The sequence below is a fragment of the Somniosus microcephalus genome, chromosome 3 (assembly GCF_052327205.1).
Source record: "Somniosus microcephalus isolate GS21.2 chromosome 3, FLI_Smic_1.0, whole genome shotgun sequence".
NCBI classification, from domain to species: domain Eukaryota; kingdom Metazoa; phylum Chordata; class Chondrichthyes; order Squaliformes; family Somniosidae; genus Somniosus; species Somniosus microcephalus.
This window is the reverse complement of record NC_140989.1, coordinates 40,372,362-40,394,293: the sequence shown is the minus strand read 5'-3', so window position 1 is coordinate 40,394,293 and position 21,932 is coordinate 40,372,362. Positions and strand designations below refer to the sequence as shown.

At 42.3% G+C, this 21,932-nt stretch overlaps 1 protein-coding gene across 2 annotated transcripts in view; it reads right to left on the bottom strand.

Annotated features, from left to right (window-relative positions):
• Nucleotides 1-1,830: 1,830 nt before the first annotated feature.
• The window catches only part of adpgk2 (ADP-dependent glucokinase 2), a 60,408-nt gene continuing 40,306 nt past the window's right edge, over nt 1,831-21,932 (bottom strand). For both annotated transcript variants that reach the window (XM_085980206.1, XM_085980205.1), the window contains one exon: nt 1,831-7,013. In XM_085980206.1, coding sequence (XP_085836332.1) covers nt 6,346-7,013 — 668 coding nt within the window. In that variant the 3' untranslated portion in view covers nt 1,831-6,345. The remainder of the gene's footprint in view (nt 7,014-21,932) is intronic.

Below are 21,932 nucleotides of genomic sequence, written 5' to 3'. Positions count from 1 at the left end.
CCAGTTCTCTATCCAAGTCAGTACCTTGCCCCCAATCCCATGTGCTTTAACTTTGCACGCTAATCTCTTAGGCAGGACCTTATCGAAAGCCTTCTGAAAGTCCAAATACACCACATCCACTGGTTCTCCCTTATCTATTCTACCAGTCACATCCTCAAAAAATTCCAGTAGATTAGTCAAGCACGATTTACCTTTTGTAAATCCATGTTGACTTTGTCTGATCCTGTCGCTGTTTTCCAAGTGCTCTGCTATTACATCTTTTATAATGGACTCTAGCATTTTCCCCACTACCAATGTCAGGCTTACCGGTCTATAATTCCCCATTTTCTCTACCACCTTTTTTAAATAGTAATTCAAAGTAAATTAGTTGCAACAGCAGTGAAGTGCAATTTTAAAAAACACCTAAAGTGTTTTGCCACTGGCACACATCACTGAAATGACAGGTGGCAGCAAGTCATGTCACAAGTGCCAGTTAATTACCATCTCAAAAGCCCAGCCATTTTCCCCCAGACCTTCAATAGCACCACCATTACCAAATCCCTGACCATCAAGATCTTAGGGGTCACCACTGACCAGAGTTGAACTGGACCAGCCCTATCCACACTTTACAAAAGTGCATCCTTTAAATCTGAGTAGCACCAGGAGAGATCCACTGGTACATTTAATGACTACAAATAATGCAGCACATATTCAGACATGTAATTTTGGACACCACTGATTAGGTGTATCCCTGTCACCTAAACACAGCATGCAGAATATCAGCAGGATCAACGCCAAGCCTAATAATGCTCATCCAGAGAAAATAAACAGGTGCTGCGCAGTGCAATTTCTAGGCTTCAATGTTCCAATAATGCTCTCTGGAAAAAAAATTCTAAGTTCCCCTTCATCCTTAGTCTATATTCCCTTGTTACTAATTTGAAAGTCAGTAGAAACCACCTTTCACTCAAAACTTATCAATCTTAAGCCACTATTAGAAGTTGCATCAATTTTCTCCAAGTCTAATAGCAGCAAAAATGTATGGAAATTTTAATCATAAACATAGAAAAATAGGAGCAGGAGTAGGCCATTTGGCCCGTCACGCCTGCTCCACCATTCAATATGATCATGGCTGATCCTCTATCTCAATACCATATTCCCACTCTCTCCCCATAACCCTTGATGCCTTCTGTGTCTAGAAATCTATCTCCTTAAATATATTCAGTGACTTTCCTTCCACAGGTTCACCATCCTCAGAAGAAATTTCTCATTCAGTCCTAAATGTCTTAACCCATATCCTGAGACTGACCCCTTGTTCTAGACACCCCCCCCCCCCCCCCAAAAGCCAGGGGAAACATCCTCCCTGCATCCAGTCTGTCTAGCCCTGTCAGAATTTTAAGTTTCAATGAGATCCCCTCTCATTCTTCTAAACTCTAGTGAATACAGGCCTAGTCGAGTGGTCTTCATAGAGTTTCTGGTTGAAACTGCGGCGAACAATGGTTTCCTTCTCCCCCCCCCCCCCGAGGCATTTTGTTCTGTCAAACCAACCTCTGTGGCAGTAGCCAAAGCAGAAAATGACAGAAATACACATCAGTAAATATCTGTAAAAAGATAGTCAGTTCTTTTGAAGAGTTAAGCTAAACTATTAACTAGTCCTCTACAGCTGTTGACTGATCTCTTTGCATCATTTTCTGTTTAGTTTCACATTTCCAGTATTTGCACTTTATTCCTCAGAAGCAGCAAGCATTCAGTTTGTGGGCTTGAAGTTTTGCCAGCAAACCAGCTGTAATCTCTACCGCCCCGCAACCAAAGTGATGGATCCTTTCTGGTCGAGATGAATAATTAAGACAGTGAAATATTCAGAATCACTTTATTGGAAACAATCAAATACAATAGAATAAAAGGATATTTCACCCAAAACCATAAAAAAGAACAAACGTAGCTTATAATAATGGCTACAATGAGCAATTTAATTCACAATCTGGGTCATACCACAAAAACAAATTCACATTTTCAAGCAAAATAGCTACATTTCTGGCAGAGAATTTCCAGCAGGTCTTGATCAACCACAAAGTACAGCATCCCATATGATCTTCTACTTACCTCTTCCTCTATTCTGAATGGCGAGGCAGTCTTCCAAGAGGTCACAGAGGAAAACCTGTGAATAAGTGGAAGCATGCTTGTGTGGCTTCACTCTGGTTCAGACAGAGTCCTGAGCTCCGCTTTATATAAGTACATATGGATTTATTCAATAAGGATGGCTGCTTACCAAAAAATAAGGACCAACTCACAACGTTCTCGGGAGGCAAGAGCCAGGACCCCTGTGCAGGTGTGCAACTCAATTCAGTTATGGAATGTAACCAGTTATCAAGCTTGTGTACACTCTAACAACAAGCTATTGGATAAACCTAAAATATTTACTGCACTTTGTTGATAAACTAGTAATTTCTATGGTGGGCAAAGTCTTCGAGTAATTAAATCCAAAGTCATTTTCTTCTACTTCATTTCAAATAAAAATACTCAGGGTTTCTTTATACTTTGAAAACATTATTCTCTCTGTGTGCAGAACTTTATTAGTTTGTTTTCAATAGGTAGCTGTCAGAATGGCTCACTGGAAGACAGTTAATGCAGACGGCAAGAAAGAACCTAATAACAAGCTGACCTGGCAATAGATTGTTCGCAATAATTTCAGAACTTGGATCAATAAAAGTGATCAACTAAATTTAAAAGAACCTGGTTTCTAAACTTTACATCCACAATAAGAATGGTTGAAGAATGATCTTTCATTGAAGGTAAAATATATATATTTAAAAACTGGCAGTTTGTTATTTACTCCTGCAAACATTAATGATGGGTCTTTTCAAATGTAAAGCTATACCATTTTTTTTTGAATACCTTGGAAGTTACATGGACAAATAAAAAGAACTCAGTCTAAAAAGAACTATAAAGGTTTACCATATTAAACACTTGAGCATTCTCAGTTTGTTTGCAACAATCTGGTCTTGACATAGCTTCAATTAAATGTAGCTCTTCTGATAGAGGACTTTGGACTTACTCCCAAATGAGGCCAAAAACCCATCACTCGGAGGTATTTATGCAATGAAAGTTTCAAGTTCATTATATTTAATAGAACAAATCAATGTGTAATTTGGCGGGGGGCGGGGGGGAGAAATAGAGGAAAGAGGACAAGAGACTTTCTGTATGTACTTGAGCACACATAGCAGTGCCCAGCAGGTAACAGATAACAATGGAATTTTATATAACTTCTATTTATTTAGCATCTTTAATGCAGTAAAACCTCCCAAGGCACTTAACTTAAGATTTAATAAACATCTAGTAAGTTTACTACCAGAGAAAAATAAACCTCATGGTTCCCAGGTGCACCTCACTGCAATGTCATGGTGGTAAGCTTCCAGACCTGCATAGCAACTTTGGTTACATTAGCTGTGCACCACTTTTACAAAATTTACCTAAAACATTTCAGTTTATGCTCATCTTTCAGTTACCAGATAGCAGTTAATCTATGAATTTCCTTTAGCAATGATCTCTTTGTTGCATGACTGACATTCATAGCAAGCATAGGAACAGGAGAAGGTCATACAAGCCCCTCAAGCCTGTGTCACCATTCTATTATATCATGGCTAATCTGTACAACACCTGCCATTGGTCCATATCCCACATAAAGCCTTATCTAATAAAAATGGATCAATCTCAGTCTTGAAAATTTCAATTGACCCAGCAGCCACAGCCTAGTTTTGGGGGCGGGGCAGGGAAGGGGAGGAGAGTTAGATTTCCACCAACGTGTGTGTGGAAAATTGGCATAGCTCTAATTTTAAGATTATGCCTCCTTGATCTGGATAACCCCACTAGAGGAATTTTCAACACTAATGAGGAGCACAATGGAACATTTCCATATGCATTGCAATTCGACCAAAGCAAAAACACGCTGAGATTTGGCAGGTTCCTTTGAGTGAGCATTTACTTTTCATGATTTTAACTCATCAAATCTACCCAGGTGTCACACCATCAATATCAAAATCAATTTGCTCCAATGAGTGCAAAGAAATAAATATTTGTCATCTTATGTTTAAACTAATAAAACATTGTAATCACAGTTTAAAAAAAAGTGCTCACAATGGCTACTTTTAAAGGGGCCTGTGTCAAATCCAAAACTTCTGTGTCCACTTGTAAAATATATTACAGGTAGGGTTTCTGGTGTTTTTAAAAAATATTCAGTGCTGATTTTAATCATTTTTCAGTTAAACTAAACACAGGTGTTAATTTGTGCTTTGTATTTTTCTTTCATTAAAAAGGGTAAAAAAATTCAGAGTAACTGCGACACAAGTAAAACTCTGTTTTGGAGAAAGCATTTTTTCCCCCTCATTTTCCCCACCCATCCATTCCTTTTTGGAGTAAAGCACTGCACTCGAGCAATTACCGATTAACGACCTTCAACAGTGATGCGTCCCGTGATGGAATAGCCAATTACTGACTTTCTTCATTTTAATTAGATTCATACAGCAATATTCACTACTATAAATAATTTCTTTTATCACAGTTTAAGCCAATAAGGTCCTTCAGTCAGGTAAAATGGTTCCCTTCTATTTGTCCAATTAACCCTTTACTGTCCTTCTAGTTCACTAAATATGAAATATTTGTAAAAACAATGCTCAGTTTATTTTCCCACTAACTCAATTAACACACATCTATCTTCCATGTTTTTCTTTTGCTCTGTAACACTGTGAACTTACTAATGTCAGTGTCAAATTCAGTTTGATTTTTGTATTTTCTCATCGATGTATTCACATTATCATGGTAATTTAAAATATTATCCTTTGTTCATTTTAATGATAAAGTAGGCGCTAGTATAAAACAAGGAACACTGCTTAATACTCGCACTTTTTGCTAAAATTAGCAAAAGGAAAATAAACCTCTAGTTATTTAAAGGTACATAATAGTCATCAGCAAAACATTGCTTTCTGCTGGAAGTTTTTAGAAATTCACATGGAATCGTGGCAGTGTCCCAGCAGCTCGAGAGTTGAGTGCTGGACTCCCTATTAGAGGGCTCCCAGTTTAGATCAGACTTGCCTTGCCATTTTAACTCAAACCTTCTCAAAAGGGAATGGGTGTGGCTCAAAGATGAATGAGTGGCCAAATGCACCACGTGGGAAGGTACAAAACCATAGACTAGAAAAGTCCTACCCATAATCACTGGTCATGTCAAATTAGCTGTGCTCAGCTATGGCAGAAACACCATGATTGGCTTCAGTGTCGTTAAGCGGGGAGAGAAAAGGGAGAATGGTCATTGTGCCCACTTGCAATTTAGTGATTCCGCTGGAATTGGGCGGATTGGAGATAGTGTTTCAGGTAGGACGGGATCAGACAGAACCTCCCTCCTATCCTTTCCCATGGTCAAATAGACAGATAACACTACCTATCTAGGCTCGCACATGGCCATTTTGATGAGGTTCCAACCAGCTGCCAGTGCCCATGGTACTGGATCCAGCATGAATTGCTTGGGGGGGGGGGGGGGGGGGGTGGCGGTGAAGAAAAAAAGAGGGAAAACTGAGTGGTCCATTTGGTTGATCTGGGCCAAACTACTAGAGCATCTGGAAGGAACAGTTAAATCAGAACAAGCCTGCCTTGCACACCCTTCATGCTATCGTAAAGCCACAGTAGGAGCAATTGGCAGATACACCACTGGGGACCTGAAAAGCAAAAAAAGTGTAAAATATACACAGAATCTATAAACAGCCTGTCGGGAAGAATGTTTAAAGGAAAAAGCAGCACAGGACTGTTTTGCACCCGAGAACAATCACAGACTTAAAAAGCTTATAGTTTCAATTCGTCACCTTTGACAGCCATGGGGATTTAAAATATTGACTGAAAATGGAGATGGAATTTGTACATTGCACCAAGCTCTGTATTCATAATGCTGTGCAGTGGCTGGCTTGAGATCAGAATATTAAAGAAAACGAGGGGCTGAGACCTACAAAGATTCAATATGCAGCCACGAGTATTAAAAAAGTGAAAACTAAAAAAAATCCAAACTACAAATCAAGATTTTATCTTTAAACCTTTTGATGATCATGGAGTGATTTATACAAAAATCAAAAATGAATATTTAATCATGTGTGTTCTTAAACAATACCCCAAAAACCTGAATGTTGATTACAAGAGGCCAAAGTATACACAGAACATTGACTAAATTTTAATTTTGAGGGGGGGGGGGGTGGGGGAGAGAAGGGGGTAAAAGGGAAAAGTAGTAAGCATAATTTAAATCTTCATTAATCTCCTTCAAGGAAAATTGCAAGGGTTGAAGATGTGCCAGTTCTATCCTCCTCCTTCCCTTCAGATCCAGAGAGATTATTAGATCTGAAGAACCAAGCTGGCTGCAGAAATGTTGTCGCCGCCACCCACAGTCTGATAGACCTCAGTACATACCAGCACTGGAGCAACACAGATCTCATAGTTGTACTCCTCCCAGCAAGAAACCGGTCGATTTTCTTTGAGTGAGATTTTCTTACTCCCTTGTATGCGACTCACAGAAAAAGAATCGTCCATGATCAGCTTGGCTTTGCTGGGGTCAATATTCGGCGAGCCACAAACATGGCGATTTGCAGTCAATGAAGCTTTGGCAGCTGCTGACATGGTGTTTTTCCAAGAGGACCCTTTGGCAATGATGATTGCTTGGAAAGCAAGAGTATGAACATGTAGCCGTGTCAGCCTGCGTTGTGTGCTTGTTATTTCCTGAGAATTTAAGATGCGATAAACTTCCCGCATTTGATCGAGTATACTCGCTACTCGTGGGTAAGGGTCAGATAGGACGGTGATGTTGGCCCCCTTTAACATGCTAAGCAGGTTGGGTAACTCCTGTTCGTTCATCCCTAGAGAATCTACATGAGTGATGGTGGAAGTAAAAAGTTTGCTCATTAGACTGTCGTCCACAAAAGAGGCCATTTCAAAATGAATTCCACTGGTGCTCTCAACTGATAACATGAGATCCTGGAGCAATCTCAGCCGCTCCTCAAGTTGACCTGTCAGCAAAAATTTTTTAATTATTAGCCACAATATAATGAATTATTCTGGGAACTGCAACATTTACATGTGATTAAAAGGTGGCACTGTTTTCACGGTCAATGCAACAAATGAAGTAAAGCTATGCTAACTTTATCTCAACCAATCCAATCTGATTTGCAAACATCTCTCCAAAAGAATAAACCCAAGCAGAAAAATTAAATCCTTCAATATATGACCAAAATATTGTGCATGATACTGAGATTTAGTTAATACCCAAACTACAATTTATTTTGAATAGCAAAATACTGCGGATACTGGAAATCTAAAACAACAGAAAATGCTGGAACCACTCAGCAGGTCAGGCACCATCCGTGGAGAGAGAAACAGAGTTAACGTTTCAGGTCTGAGACCTTTCGTCGGAACTGGAAAAAGTTAAAGATGTAACAGGTTTTAAGCAGGTGCAGAGGCAGGGAAAGGGGATGGGGAGGAAAGAACAAAAGGGACGGTCTGTGATAAGGTGGAAGGCAGGAGTGTCCGTTCAGGTGACCCCAAGCTTCCGGTCGCTTGTCACTTTAATTCTCCGCTCCACTCCCACTCTGACCTCGGCCTCTTACACTGTTCCAATGAAGCTCAACGTAAGCTCGAGGAACAGCACCTCATCTTTCGATTAGGCACTTTACAGCCTTCTGGACTCATTGAGTTCAACAATTTCAGACTATAATCTCTGCCCCCTATTTTGTCAGGCAGCAGCTGTTGATGATTCTGCCATCCCCATTTGCAACATTTAATCACTCCTGCCTTCCACCCTACCACTGACCGTCCCTTTTGTTCTTTCCTCCCCTCCCCCTTTCCCTGCCTCTGTACTTGATTAAAACCTGTTACATCTACTTTTTCCAGTTCTGACAAAATGTCACAGACCTGCAAAGTTAACTCTGTTTCTCTCTCCACGGGTGTTGCCTTACCTGCTAAGTGTTTCCAGCATTTTCTGTTGTTACAATTTATTTTGCTTTGACAAACTAAATAAGCCACTTCCTATTAATGTTTCAATAAAAATCAAGGCCATTTTCTTTCCTTCAGCAGTCAACATTATGATGTCATATCACATGATAAATGTGGCCAAAAATTGAAGCAACTGAACCTTAACATTTATACCAACTTGCCTAATGGGAAGATAGAATTATTCAGCTTGGGAGCATCTTTGAAGATAACTTCAATTATGCTGAAGTTATCTTCAAAGATGTTCCCAAGCTAGTTAACCTGCCAGGCGAATTCCCTCAATTAGTTTCCATTCCTCCCTAGAAGACAGCCAAAACTGACAAATGTGATCCCTAGATGTTTAAAAAAAAAAATAAACAAACAGAATGTAGTACGTCCAACAGTAGCAGAAACCGAATACACACACATTACCACCAGTGCATAAGTTCTACCTTAATACATTTATACCATGTGCAAGCCTGGGAATGCAACACAGGCATGTAAAAGTTGCAATTTCATACACAATGTTTAACTGCATGTTATTGCAACTTGTAGATCCATATATACCTCCAAAGTGATCCCACCACCAAACGTATCTTCCCCTCCCCTCCCCTTTCAGCATTCCGTAGGGACTGCTCCCTCCGAGACACCCTAGTCCACTCCTCTATCACCCCAAACAGCCCTTCCCCTTCGCCTGGCACCTTCCCGTGCAAGCGGAGATGTAACACCTGCCCCTATACCTCCCCCCTTCCCACTGTCCAGGGCCCCAAACACCCCTTCCAGGTGAAACAGCGATTTACTTGTACTTCTCGCAATCTAGTATACTGTATTCGCTGCTCACGATGCGGTCTCCTCTACACTGGGGAGACCAAATGCAGATTGGGTGACCGCTTTGCGGAACACCTCCGTTCAGTCCGTAAGGGTGACCCCGAGCTTCCGGTCGCCTGTCATTTTAATTCACCGCTCCATTCCCACTCGGACCTCACCGTCCTTGGCCTCTTGTATTGTTCCACGGAAGCCCAACGTAAACTCGAGGAACAGCACCTCATCTTCCGATTAGGCACTCTGCAGCCTTCCGGACTCAATATCGAGTTCAACAATTTCAGATCATAACCTCGGCCCCTATTACACATTTTATCTTGTAATTTTTCCACTCCTTTCCCCCCCCCCCCCCTTTCCTTTTGTTTCTCTCTCACACCTGGCAGCTATCTCTTGCCCTGCCAGTACACTTTACACCTAATCTCAGCCTATTACCATCTCGTCTAGCTCTTTTGTTTCTTTCACTTCTTTTGTCCAATCGCAGCCCTGCCTTCGATCTAATTTCTTTTCTTTCCAGTTTTGAAGGGGGGTTCGACCCGAAACGTCAACTCAAATTTCTCTTCACGGATGTTGCCTGACCTGCTGAGTTTTTCCAGCATTTTCTGTTGTTATTCCATATATAGAGAGATTGGCAAACAAGCCATTTAGTGCATTTTATTGTTAACAGTCATCAACAAAATGCCACTCAAATTACAGCTTCTGGAACCTTAATTCATAACTTACCAAAAGCTTCAGGTCATCTAATTTAAGTTTGTCTTACTCATCTTTTTCACAAATTATTCATTAAACACATTCATGCTAAAATTTTCAGCTAGTCCCTTTCATAAAGTGCTTCGTTGAACACTGGCTTTTTTCACATTTCACTCCTTTTTAAAAAAAAATGTTTTGCCCCTTTTGAAAGCAGTTATACAATTTTTACTTTTGTTAGATCTGCTTTTGCAAAGTACTTTTTCCTGCCCTCCTTCAGTTGTCAATGGTGAGCCTATTGAGTCAGTGTCTCATGACCTACATCAGGAGTCAGACTGTACATGAAAGAAAACTTCACTATCAACAACTTGCACTTTCTAACCTTTATTATTGCAACAAAAACATCTCAAATACTTCACAAAAGCAAAACATAACAGGTCATCAAGCAGCGATGGCAGAAGGGTCAGTGGTGGATCCAAAGGCAAGATTAAGGAGGTTTTTTACAAACGAGACTGTTGAAAGAGACAAGGATTGAGAGACGACATTCCACAACATGGGGCCGAGACAGCTGAAGGCTCTGTGGCTGAAGGTGGAGCAGAGATGCAAAGGAGGCCACCATAAATGGAAGAACTAGGGTGCATGCAGGAACATAGGCCGGAAGAAGGTTACAGAAGGAGCAAGGCTATGGAGGGATGTAGGTGAAGATAAAGATAATGAAAAATAATGTATTGGGGGGATAGGAAGTCAATTAAGGCGAGGGGGGGTAAAAGGGGAGCAGGATAAGTTGCAATTTATGAAGGGTAGAAGTGAGGCAGCTAGCTAGGAGAGAGTTTGGGTATTCAAGTCTGGAGGTGACAAAAGTGTGAATAAGCATTTCAGTAACAGTGAGAAGAGGCATGGGAAGGGGCATAAGCAGGTGAAGTCACAGAGGTGACAGTAAATGGTATTTTGGGGGCCAGGAAGTGGGATTTGAAACTCAGTTCACGATATAACAGGATACTGAGGGAGTATACCATATGCCATCAGTGCGCTGCCAGGGACAGCTATGAGGTTGGGGGGCTAAAGTAGAGTTGCTGGCAGGGCGATAAATTGGATTGCTTCCATCTTACATATAAGAACATAAGAAATAGGAGCAGGAGTAGGCCAATCGGCCCCTCGAGCCTGCTCCGCCATTCAATAAGATCATGGCTGATCTGATCCTAACCGCCAATCTACTATCACAGAACCATCTCCTGAATCTAACAGAATTAGACACACAAAATAGGAGCAGGATCAGGCTACACAGCCCCTGGGCCCGCTCCGCTACCCACAGGGCCATGACCAATCCGAACCTAGACTCATGTCCAATTTCCTGCCCGCTCCCCATAACCCTTTACTTCTAGGAAACTGTCCATTTCTGTTTTAAATTTATGTAATGATGTAGCTTCTACAGCTTTTTGGGGCAGCATATTCCATGGACCTACCACCCTGAGTGAAGTAGTTCCTCCTCATCTCAGTTTTGAAAGAGCAGCCCTTTATTCTAAGACTATGCCCCCTAGTTCTAGTTTCACCCATCATCGGGAACATCCTCCCCGCATCCAACCTCTTCACAATCTTATATGTTTCAATAAGATCGCCCCTCATTCTTCTGAACTCCAATGAGTAGAGTCCCAATCTACTCAACCTCTCCTCATATGTCCATCCTCTCATCCCCGGGATTAACCGAGTGAACCTTCTTTGTACTGACTCGAGAGCAAGTATGTCTTTTCTTAAGTATGGACACCAAAACTGTATGCAGTATTCCAGGTGCAGATGTTTGAAGAAAGTTCTTACGCATCCTTAACTTGCTGTGTCAATTTTTGTGTCTTGTAATAATCCTGTGAAATGCCTTGGGATGTTTTATTACATTAAAGGTGCTATATAAATACAAATTGTTGCTGTTGGCTAAGCAATCAGACGCCACAGTGATGGCCAAGGAGTTGAGGGTGGGATCAAAGCTGGCCAATAGGGGGCCAAAAATGGAAGCTCAGCACATACGCAAACTAATTGTTGAGAGGGGGAGGGGGAAGAAGAAGCCATTACAGGAGTTGTGTTGGCTTCGTTGGGACAGACAGGAGTAGATTCAAGCTAGGATAGTGCCAAAGAGCAGACATGGAGGAAGAAAGGAGGGCGGGCAGGAGGGAGTGGTTGATCGGACCAGGAGAGCACCGAGGCGGCAGATAAAAGGAGCAGAGAGGCTAGGCTAGGCCCGACCAGATCGGACCAGGAGAGCTCCGAGGCGGCAGATAAAAGGAGCAGAGAGGCGAGGCCAGACCAGATCGGACCAGGAGAGCTCCGAGGCGGCAGATAAAAGGAGCAGACAGGCGAGGTCCGACCAGATCGGACCAGGAGAGCTCCGAGGCGGCAGATAAAAGGAGCAGAGAGGCGAGGCCCGACCAGATCGGACCAGGAGAGCACCGAGGCGGCAGATAAAAGGAGCAGACAGGCGAGGTCCGACCAGATCGGACCAGGACAGCACCGAGGCGGCAGATAAGAGGAACGAGGCGAGGCCCGACCAGATCGGACCAGGAGAGCACCGAGGCGGCAGATAAAAGGAGGAGCGAGGCGAGGCTTACTAACTCAGCAGCGGGGAGAGAGGTAAAAAGTAATCAGAGTGTGACGTCACCAGGGAGCAGGTAAGTGATTGGTTGGTGAGTATTTCTCTTTTTTAAACTTTAACTCTGTAGTTTATAGTTACTAAGGTCTTTTCTGGTGTAGCAGGGACTGTTGGTAGACCATACAAGCGCCTTAGAGCTATCTTTAATTGGTGATAGGTGAAATAATTTAAATTAATTAAAGGGTAAGTCATGCCAGGAGAGCCCAGCCCCGTGTTATGCTCCTCTTGCTCTATGTGGGAATTCAGGTACACTGCCGGTGTCCCCGATGACGTGTACCAGAAATGCATCCAGCTGCGGCTACTAGCAGACCGCATTGCGGCGCTGGAGCTGCGGATGGATGGGCTTTGGAGCATTCACGATGCTGAGAGGGTCGTGGATAACACGTTTAGTGAGTTGGTCACACCGCAGGCAAGGGCTGCACAGGCAGAAGGGAAATGGGTGACCATCAGGCAGAGCAGTAGAGGCAGGCAGGTAGTGCAGGGGACCCCTGTGGCCATTCCCCTCTCAAACAGGTATACCGATTTGGATACTGTTGAGGGGGATGACTTACCAGAGGGAGGCAGCAGCAGCCAACTTCCTGGCACCGGGGGTGTTGCTGCTGCTCAGGAAGGGAGGAAAAAGAGTGGGAGAGCAATAGTGGTAGGGGATTCTATCGTACGGGGTACAGATAGGCGTTTCTGTGGCCGTAGACGTGACTCCAGGATGGTTTGTTGCCTCCCTGGTGCCAGGGTCAAGGATGTCACTGAACGGCTTCAGGGCATTCTGAAGGGGGAGGGTGAACAGTCAGAGGTCGTGGTTCACATTGGGACCAATGACACGGGTAGGAAGAGGGATGAGGTCCTGCAGCAAGAATTTAGGGAGCTAGGTAGCAGATTAAAGAGCAGGACCTCAAAGGTTGTAATCTCTGGATTACTCCCGGTGCCACGTGCTAGTGAGTATAGGAATAGGAGGATAGAGCAGATGAATGCGTGGCTAAAGAGTTGGTGCAGGAGGGAGGGCTTTAGTTTCCTGGATCACTGGGCCTGCTTCTGGGAAAGGTGGGACTTGTACAAGTCGGATGGGTTGCACCTGAACCAGAGCGGGACAAATATCCTTGCGGGGAGGTTTGCTCGCGCTGTTCGGGGGGGTTTAAACTAAAATGGCAGGGGGTTGGGTACCTGAGCAGGGAGACAGAGGAAAAGGAAACAGGGATAAAAGCAAAAGATAGGAAGGAGAAAAACAAAAGTGGCAGTCAGAGAAATCAACGGTTTAAATCAAACGTGGCCACAGTAAATAATAATTCTAATAGGTCTAAGTGCGTTAAAAAAACAAGCCTGAAGGCTTTGTGTCTTAATGCGAGGAGCATTTGTAATAAGGTGGACGAATTGGCTGCGCAAATAGAGGTAAACGAATATGATTTGGTTGGGATTACGGAAACGTGGCTCAAGGATGGCCAAGACTGGGAGCTCAACATCCAGGGGTATTCAATATTCAGGAAAGATAGGCAAAAAGGAAAGGGAGGTGGGGTAGCATTACTGGTTAAAGAAGGGATTAATACAATTGTAATGAAGGATATTAGCTCTGATGATGTGGAATCTGTATGGGTAGAATTGAGAAATACCAAGGGGAAAAAAACATTAGTGGGAGTGATATATAGACCTCCCAACAGTAAGGCGGAGGTTGGGGATGGCATTAAAAGGGAAATTAAACAAGCGTGCAATAAGGGCACAGCAGTCATCGTGGGTGACTTTAATCTACATATAGATTGGGCTAACCAAATTAGTAACAATACTGTGGAGGAGGAATTCCTGGAGTGTTTACGGGATGGTTTCCTGGGCCAATATGTCGAGGAACCAACCAGAGATCAGGCCATCTTAGACTGGGTATTATGTAACGAAAAAGGATTAATTAGCAATCTTGTTGTACGAGGCCCCTTGGGTTGGAGCGATCATAATATGATCGAATTCTTCATTAAGATGGAGAATGAATTAGTTGACTCGGAGACTAGGGTCCTCAATTTAAATAAAGGAAACTACGATGGTCTGAGGAGCGAGTTGGGTAGGATTGATTGGGGACTGTCACTCAAAAGGGTTGACAGTGGATAGGCAATGGCAAACATTCAAAGATCGAATGGATGAGCTACAGAATTTGTTCATCCCAGTTTGGCATAAAAATAAAACAAAAAAGGTGACTCAACCGTGGCTAACAAGGGAAATTAGGGATAGCATAAGATCCAAGGAGAGGACATATAAATTGGCCAGAAAAAGCAATAATCCTGAGGATTGGGAGCAGTTTAGGATTCAACAAAGGAGGACAAAGGGATTAATTAAGAAAGGGAAAATAGAATATGAGAGTAAGCTTTCAGGGAACATAAAAACTGACTAAAAGCTTTTATAGATATGTGAAGAGAAAAAGATTGGTGAAGTCAAGTGTAGGTCCCTTGTGATCAGAATCAGGGGAATTTATAATGGGGAACAAAGAAATGGCAGACCAACTAAATTCATACTTTGGTTCTGTCTTCACAAAGGAGGACACAAATAACCTCCCAGAGATGCCGGGGAACATAGGGCCTGATGAGAGAGTGGAACTGAACGAAATCAGTATTTGTAGGGAAATGGTGTTAGGAAAATTGATGGGACTAAAGGCCGATAAATCCCCAGGGCCTGATAATCTACATCCCAGGGTACTTAAGGAAGTGGCCCTGGAAATAGTAGATGCATTACTGGTCATCTTCCAGAACTCTATAGACTCTGGAACAGTACCCATGGATTGGAGGGTGTGGTGTATGTAACCTGTTCCACCTTAAGAGAACTACTTTAAGAGATGTACTACTTTCTCTTGGCTGCTGTATACTGTAATACCGGTGGTGACCACACCGGTATATAAGTGTTGTGTAAGGATTTGCTGGGCAGTTCAGCCCTGACCTCCGAATAGTAAAGACCTGTAAAAAGTTATTCTTGTTGTCTGTGTCAGTGATTGATCCTAAACATAACTGGGACACACAGACTCAACAGAGGGTAGCTAATGTTACCCCACTATTCAAAAAAGGTGGTCGAGAAAAAGTGGGGAATTATAGACTGGTGAGCCTGACATCGGTAGTGGGGAAAATGCTAGAATCTATTATAAAAGAAGATGTAATAGCAGAGCACTTGGTAAGCAGTGGCAGGATCGGACAAAGTCAACATGGATTTACAAAAGCGTGCAAAATTGAGGCACATGGGATTGGGGGCAAGGTATTGACTTGGATAGAGAACTGGTTGGCGGACAGAAAGCAGAGAGTTGGAATAAACGGGTCATTTTCCGAGTGGCAGGCAGTGACTAGTGGGGTACCGCAAGGATCGGTCCTAGGACCCCAGCTGTTCACAATATATATTAATGATCTGGACGAGGGAATTGGATGTAATATCTCCAAATTTGCAGACGACACAAAGCTGGGTGGGAGGGTAAGCTGTGAGGAGGATGTCGTGAAACTCCAGTACGATCTGGACAGATTGGGTGATTGGGCAGAAACATGGCAAATGCACTATAATGTGGATAAATGTGAGGTTATCCACTTTGGTGGCAAAAACAGGAAGGCAGATTATTATTTGAATGGCAATAGATTGGGAGAAGGGGAAGTGCAGAGAGACCTGGGTGTTCTTGTGCACCAGTCGCTGAAGGTAAGCATGCAGGTGCAGCAGGCGGTTAAGGCGGCAAATGGTATGTTGGCCTTCGTAGCAAGAGGGTTCGAGTACAGGAACAAGGATGTCTTGCTACAGTTGTACAGGGCCTTGGTGAGACCGCACCTTGAGTACTGTGTGCAGTTTTGGTCGCCTTACCTGAGGAAGGACGTTCTTGCCATGGAAGGAGTGCAGCGAAGATTCACCAGGCTGATACCTGGGATGGCAGGAATGACGTATGAGGAGAGATTGTCGATTGGGCTTATATTCACTGGAGTTTAGAAGATTGAGAGGGGATCTCATCGAAACCTATAAAATTCTGTCAAGCCTGGACAGACTAGATGCAGGAAGGATGTTTATGATGGCCGGGGAGTCCAGAACCAGGGGTCATAGTCTAAGGATAAGGGGTAATCCATTTAGGACTGAAATGAGGAAGAATTTCTTCACCCAGAGAGTGGTGAACCTGTGGAATTCTCTGCCACAGAGGGCGGTGGAGGCCAGTTCATTAAATATATTCAAAAAAGAGTTGGATATATTTCTTAAGGCTAAAGGGATCAAGGGATATGGGGAGAAGGCAGGGACAGGGTACTGAATTTGGATGATCAGCCATGATCTCATTGAATGGCGGAGCAGGCTCGAGGGGCCGAATGGCCTACTCCTGCTCCTATCTTCTATGTTTCTATGTTTCTATGTGTCAAATGCCAGTGTGTCAAGACAGAATACCACAACTGCAGTCAGAATCACAAAGAATATTGGTCCTTAATTTACACTTGCTGTTCGTTATGGGCAAATGCTACAGCAACTTCAAGCAAGGATAGATGCTGGTTAAATGCGGAAATCTAAAAGTTACTGTCCAAGATGCACCGTTCCGGCATTAGCTTTGCAAAAATGGCATCTCGTTGTATGACTTACCATTGAAATGCATTGAACGACATGAAGTTGCTGTACTTGCGCAGTAGATACAAATTAAACTTGCCACAGAAAGTTAGGGCTTGTCCATATCAGTTTAAGTACCCTTTTTTAACAGCGTGATAAGTGTTAATAACTGCCAAACAACCTCTTTGGTACTGAAAATTAACTTTGACAAGTGTGGAGTCTCATTCCTTCAGCTTTTAATTGTTGTCGGAGGTTTAACATTTTTTAAATTTTTTAAATTTTTTTTAAACCAGTCTCTTTTCTCTCTCTCAATCCAATCTAACTTTCCCTCTCTGTTTTCTGTACCTTATTTGATGACATTGAATTCATTATTCTAACTTACACTTGCTGGTTCAAACTCTGCGCTGTTCATTAACAATTCTTCAATCTGATTGGTTAAGGAGATGCACAGTTGCTTGCCCTGTTAACACAGGTCCCAGATGCCCTGTAGAGGGCACCATGCCGTTTCTATTTGCCACTTACAGCAACTTGCCATACAAAAGCCTGTGGAAATTAAACGGGCAAAGGCAAGGATAACGAACAGTGGGTGCCATTCATTCACCGGCTACAGTAAATTCAAGCCCAATGTTTTCAGGGTAGATGGGAGAGGAGAAAAAAAAGTGTAGATTTACGCAAGATTCTGTCTGCCAAACCAGTTCCCTGCACTAGTTAGTTCACGGTTAGAGATCTATGCTCAGTTTGTCACCACAACAAAAAAAAACTCACACACCCGTATTCGACGAGCAAAAAAAATGATCCCAAGTGTTTAGCGGGTGAACTACAAAGAAAGATTATTGAGGTGCTTGAGCCTTGCAAGGGAATACACGAGATGTTAGAAACAGATAATGCACACCCAAAATATTACTTCAAAGCAAGCCAGTAAAGGAGAATATAAATAGATTCCACTGAAAATAATTTGCCAACCAGTAGCATAGAAGCAAAAACAATGGGGTTGTTCAAAATATGGTTGGATGTCACGATGGGGGGAAAGAGGGTACTAGAGGAATAAGCATTGATGGGAAGCAAGACTTTTTCACCCCTCTGCATTTTATTTTGCAACACATCTAGAAATTGCTTAATAGAACAAATAAGCTGATTATTTGTTAGTAATCAACATGTTTCATAACATGGCCGGTCATATAATGAATTGGATAGTGTTATAGTTGCAAAGTTCAATGAAAAGTTGCAATCCTAATCGGACTATTATGGCTCATTGAATCATGTTGCTTTGGCTGTAAATTTATGATGCATGCTGGGTTGCTCTTCACATGTAATCAATACTAAAGAGCTGGTCAGTAATTAGTAAAATCATATTACACATTAAGTGAGCAATATTCCATTTGAAAGTCTTTACCACATCTCCCTTTTCACACACAGAAGTCCAATATAAAACTCTACATAGCTTCATGGTACTCAACAGAAGGGAATACTACAGAATGGCTTTCTAATGTTGCATTTATATTACATCATTGCTGCTGGAGGCAGCCCTTCCTCTAATGACAGCATGCAACATAAACACAGAAACACTGGTGTCCATGTCCACGCAGAGGCCCATATTAAAAGATTTCCTTCCCAGATAGCCAGACATGACACGCCATCATTAAAAAGCAACATTCTCATCAAGAACTATTTAGAATTTTGTAAATCCAAAGGCTATTTTAAAGGTCAATATACAACTTCAGTCCAACATACTGATGCAGCACAACATGCAGATCAATTCATGCACTTAAGTTAAAATCAAAACAACTTGGAACTGCAATATTGACAGCTTTCAGCAGTACAATTGGGCCTTGTAATTTCAGCTGGTTATTTTTAAGTACAGCTTTAGTTTGCATCTTTGAAAACACACACTATTAGACCCTCACCAATACACATTGCAACTGCATCTTCAGAAAGCAAACAATGAATCCTTTGACGATTTGATCTGAGGGTAAATATGTGTAAACACAGCAACAAGAAGTTGTAATAAAGCCTTCTGTATAACATATGACGGTTTAATAATTACTGTACTATGATCTTATCGATTACTTAAATTCAAATGCATTCTTTTAAAAGGAAGAATTAACATTTACATTAAAAACCAAACTACTTGAAATCAAAATCAGCTTTGAAATTCTGAGTGCTGCAATATGGCTCCTTTGTACTTAGTAAATAATTTCAAATTCATTACAGCTTAGATATGCCATAATTGTTATCTTTCAGAGATAAATACCTAAAAAAAAAATTTGAAATTCAGTTTTCAATTATTTGTGTCTTGGTTGTGTGCACTAGAGCAGTGTATGTGGTCAGAATGGAGGAATGTTGGTTTGAAATCCCTTATCCTTATGCATCAGAGTCCCTTGATGTGGCGGAGTAGAAAACAGCTGCTTTCCCATTGCAAGAGGACACGGGGAAGAACCCCAACAGTAGTCACCAGGCCGCTGTTGTAAAGGATTACTAGAAGATGCACAACAGCATTAGTGGTATCTTGGGAACAGTTAGTGGGTTAGGAGACCAAGGAGCCTATACGCACAAAAGAAAAAATATAAAAATAGAATGACCGTTCAGTTTGTTGTACATCGCTCATTTATTTTTCCAATTACGGAAGAACATTTTCCGCAACCGGATTGTGGAGCACAAATTAAATAATCACATTGCAGGTCAAAAAGGCACAGAAGCAAAATTATTTTTTTGAAGATGTAAAATGCCTTTGTTTCCTCTCCCAGTGATATATCAACTGTGACCAAGAAAGACAGCAAGCATCCAACTTCCAGGTTTGTGCCACTGTTACTCAGACCATAGGAGATCAGTCCTTAATTCAATGCCTCCCTACAGTAATACTGCCAAGATCAGGAGCAGAATCTATTTCCAGGATACCATGACACCGCTCCTTGATACTCTAATATATTTCACCGTGAAGTAAGATATTAAAAATTGGATATAATAGGGCAAGACAAACCAGGATTCACTTGCAACACCAATATACAAAGTGGAGGGAATGGGTTCATTCATGCTCTGAGTTAACAATAGAGGTCTGTAAATTGCATAAACCCAGCTAAGTTTTAAACATGATTAAGGGACTTCAACTGCTGAGAGATTAAACCTGCAAGAACAACTCGTGGAAAGATTGAGAGATGTGTGGGTTCGGCCAAGCGAGTCGACACCTATGCACTTAAGAGTCTGTTTAGTGTAAAGCACAACAGGGTTCTATTCTTCAAAGGATACTGAGGTTAACGAAAGTGTTTTTACTTTGCAGAAATGACCCAAAAGAGAGACAGAAAGTCTGCGGTTTGCCCGCTTTAAAAGGAACGATATCTTAAGAAAACACTTAAACAGACCGAACCATCTGACCACGGGCAAATGGATGGTTGTAAAGTAATTAAGATGAGGCCCATGGTCACAAGAGGTGACAGGACCAATTGATAACAAAATGTGGGAATGGAGATCGGCAAGAAGATGAACTGTCATGGTTTTATAATTACAATTTAGCTATAACTCTGTATATGCTAATAAGCTTATCCCCGCCTCTAGGGCAGGGTCTTAATTTTTATATAACTGTGTGGGCTTTGAGAGGCTTGTTGGAGTTGGATTCAGACGTGATCTGAAAGGCACTCCTCAGGCCTGAGTAAACCGTTTTGACTTCAATTAGTTGGTCTGTCTTTCTTTCAACAAGCCAGTGACGTCGACCTTGTATATCACTTGGTCCGCACTTTGGGGGCTTACATCAACCGTACAAGAAATGGAGGTTGAATCACATATTATATTGGGATCTGGATTAGAACCTTGATCGGTATGGTAGCTACACACACATATAAAAAATGATCTAGACGAGGGAACTAGATGTAATATCTCCAAGTTTGCAGACAACACAAAGCTGGGTGGGCGTGTGCTGTGAGGAGGATGCAGAGAAACTCCAGTACGATTTGGACAGGTTGGGTGATTATACTGCATTTGCCATGCATCTGCCCAATGTGGATAAATGCAAGGTTATCCACTTTGGTGGCAAAAACAGGAAGACAGATTATTATCTGAATGGCAATAGATTGGGAAAAGGGGAAGTGCAACGAGACCTGGGTGTCCTTGTGCACCAATCGCTGAAGGTATGCATACAGGTGCAGCAGGCGGTTTAGAAGGCAAATGGTATGTTGGTCTTCATAGCGAGAGGATTTGAGTACAGGAGCAAGGATGTCTTGCTGCAGTTGTACAGGGCCTTGGTGAGACCACATCTTGAGTAGTGTGCGCAGTTTTGGTCGCCTTATCTGAGGAAGGATGTTCTTGCCATGGAGAGAGCGCAGCGAAGATTCACCAGACTGATACCTGGGATGGCAGGAATGATGTATGAGGAGAGATTGGGTCGATTAGGCTTATATTCGCTAGAGTTTAGAAGAATGAGAGGGGATCTCATTGAAACTTATAAAGTTCTAACAGGACTAGATGCAGGAAGGATGTTCCCGATGGCGGGGGAGTCCAGAACCAGGGGTCACAGTCTAAGGATAAGGGGTAAGCCATTTAGGAGAGAGATGAGGAGGAATTTCTTCACCCAGAGAGTGGTGAACCTGTGGAATTCTCTGCCACACAGGGCAGTTGAGGTCAATTCATTAAATATATTCAAGGAGGAGTTGGATATATTTCTTGAGGCTAAAGGGATCAAGGGATATGGGGAGAAAGCAGGGACAGCGTACTGAATTTGGATGATCAGCCATGATCTCATTAAATGGTGGAGCGGGCTTCTGGGGCCGAATGGCCTACTCCTGCTCCTATCATCTATGTTTCTATATTTAGTCAGTCAAGAATTGACGTTTCATCTACTTTCTTTGCTTCAGTTTCCAACAGCATCAATGCAACGCTATAATCTTAAGATATTAATCAGAACTGCAAAAAATCTCTGGAACATTCCTCGCTTTCTTCCTTCCTTCCCTCCCCCACCACATTTTCTCTTGCTGTCCGAGTAGACACAGAATGTGTCTTGGTGCAATTCTTCACGACCTGGTGTGAGGTGTGCTTCTTAGCAGAATCAAAATTCAAATGATCTTTCTGTGAAAGACGATGGGAAGCCATTCTTCCATGAAAGAATGATATACAACAAACTGAACAGTCACCCAACCACACAACATGAACAAAGAGAAGTCATGACTATGGGTCACTGGAAATGATTCCTGAAAGTCTTTTCTAATCTTAGCAGCATTGACTGCTGCCAAAGACAAATCAAAGAAGATCCTTCTGTTATTGATCTCCATTGATCAATATTAAAAATGCAAAAGATGCATCACAAAGTTGCAACATTGAT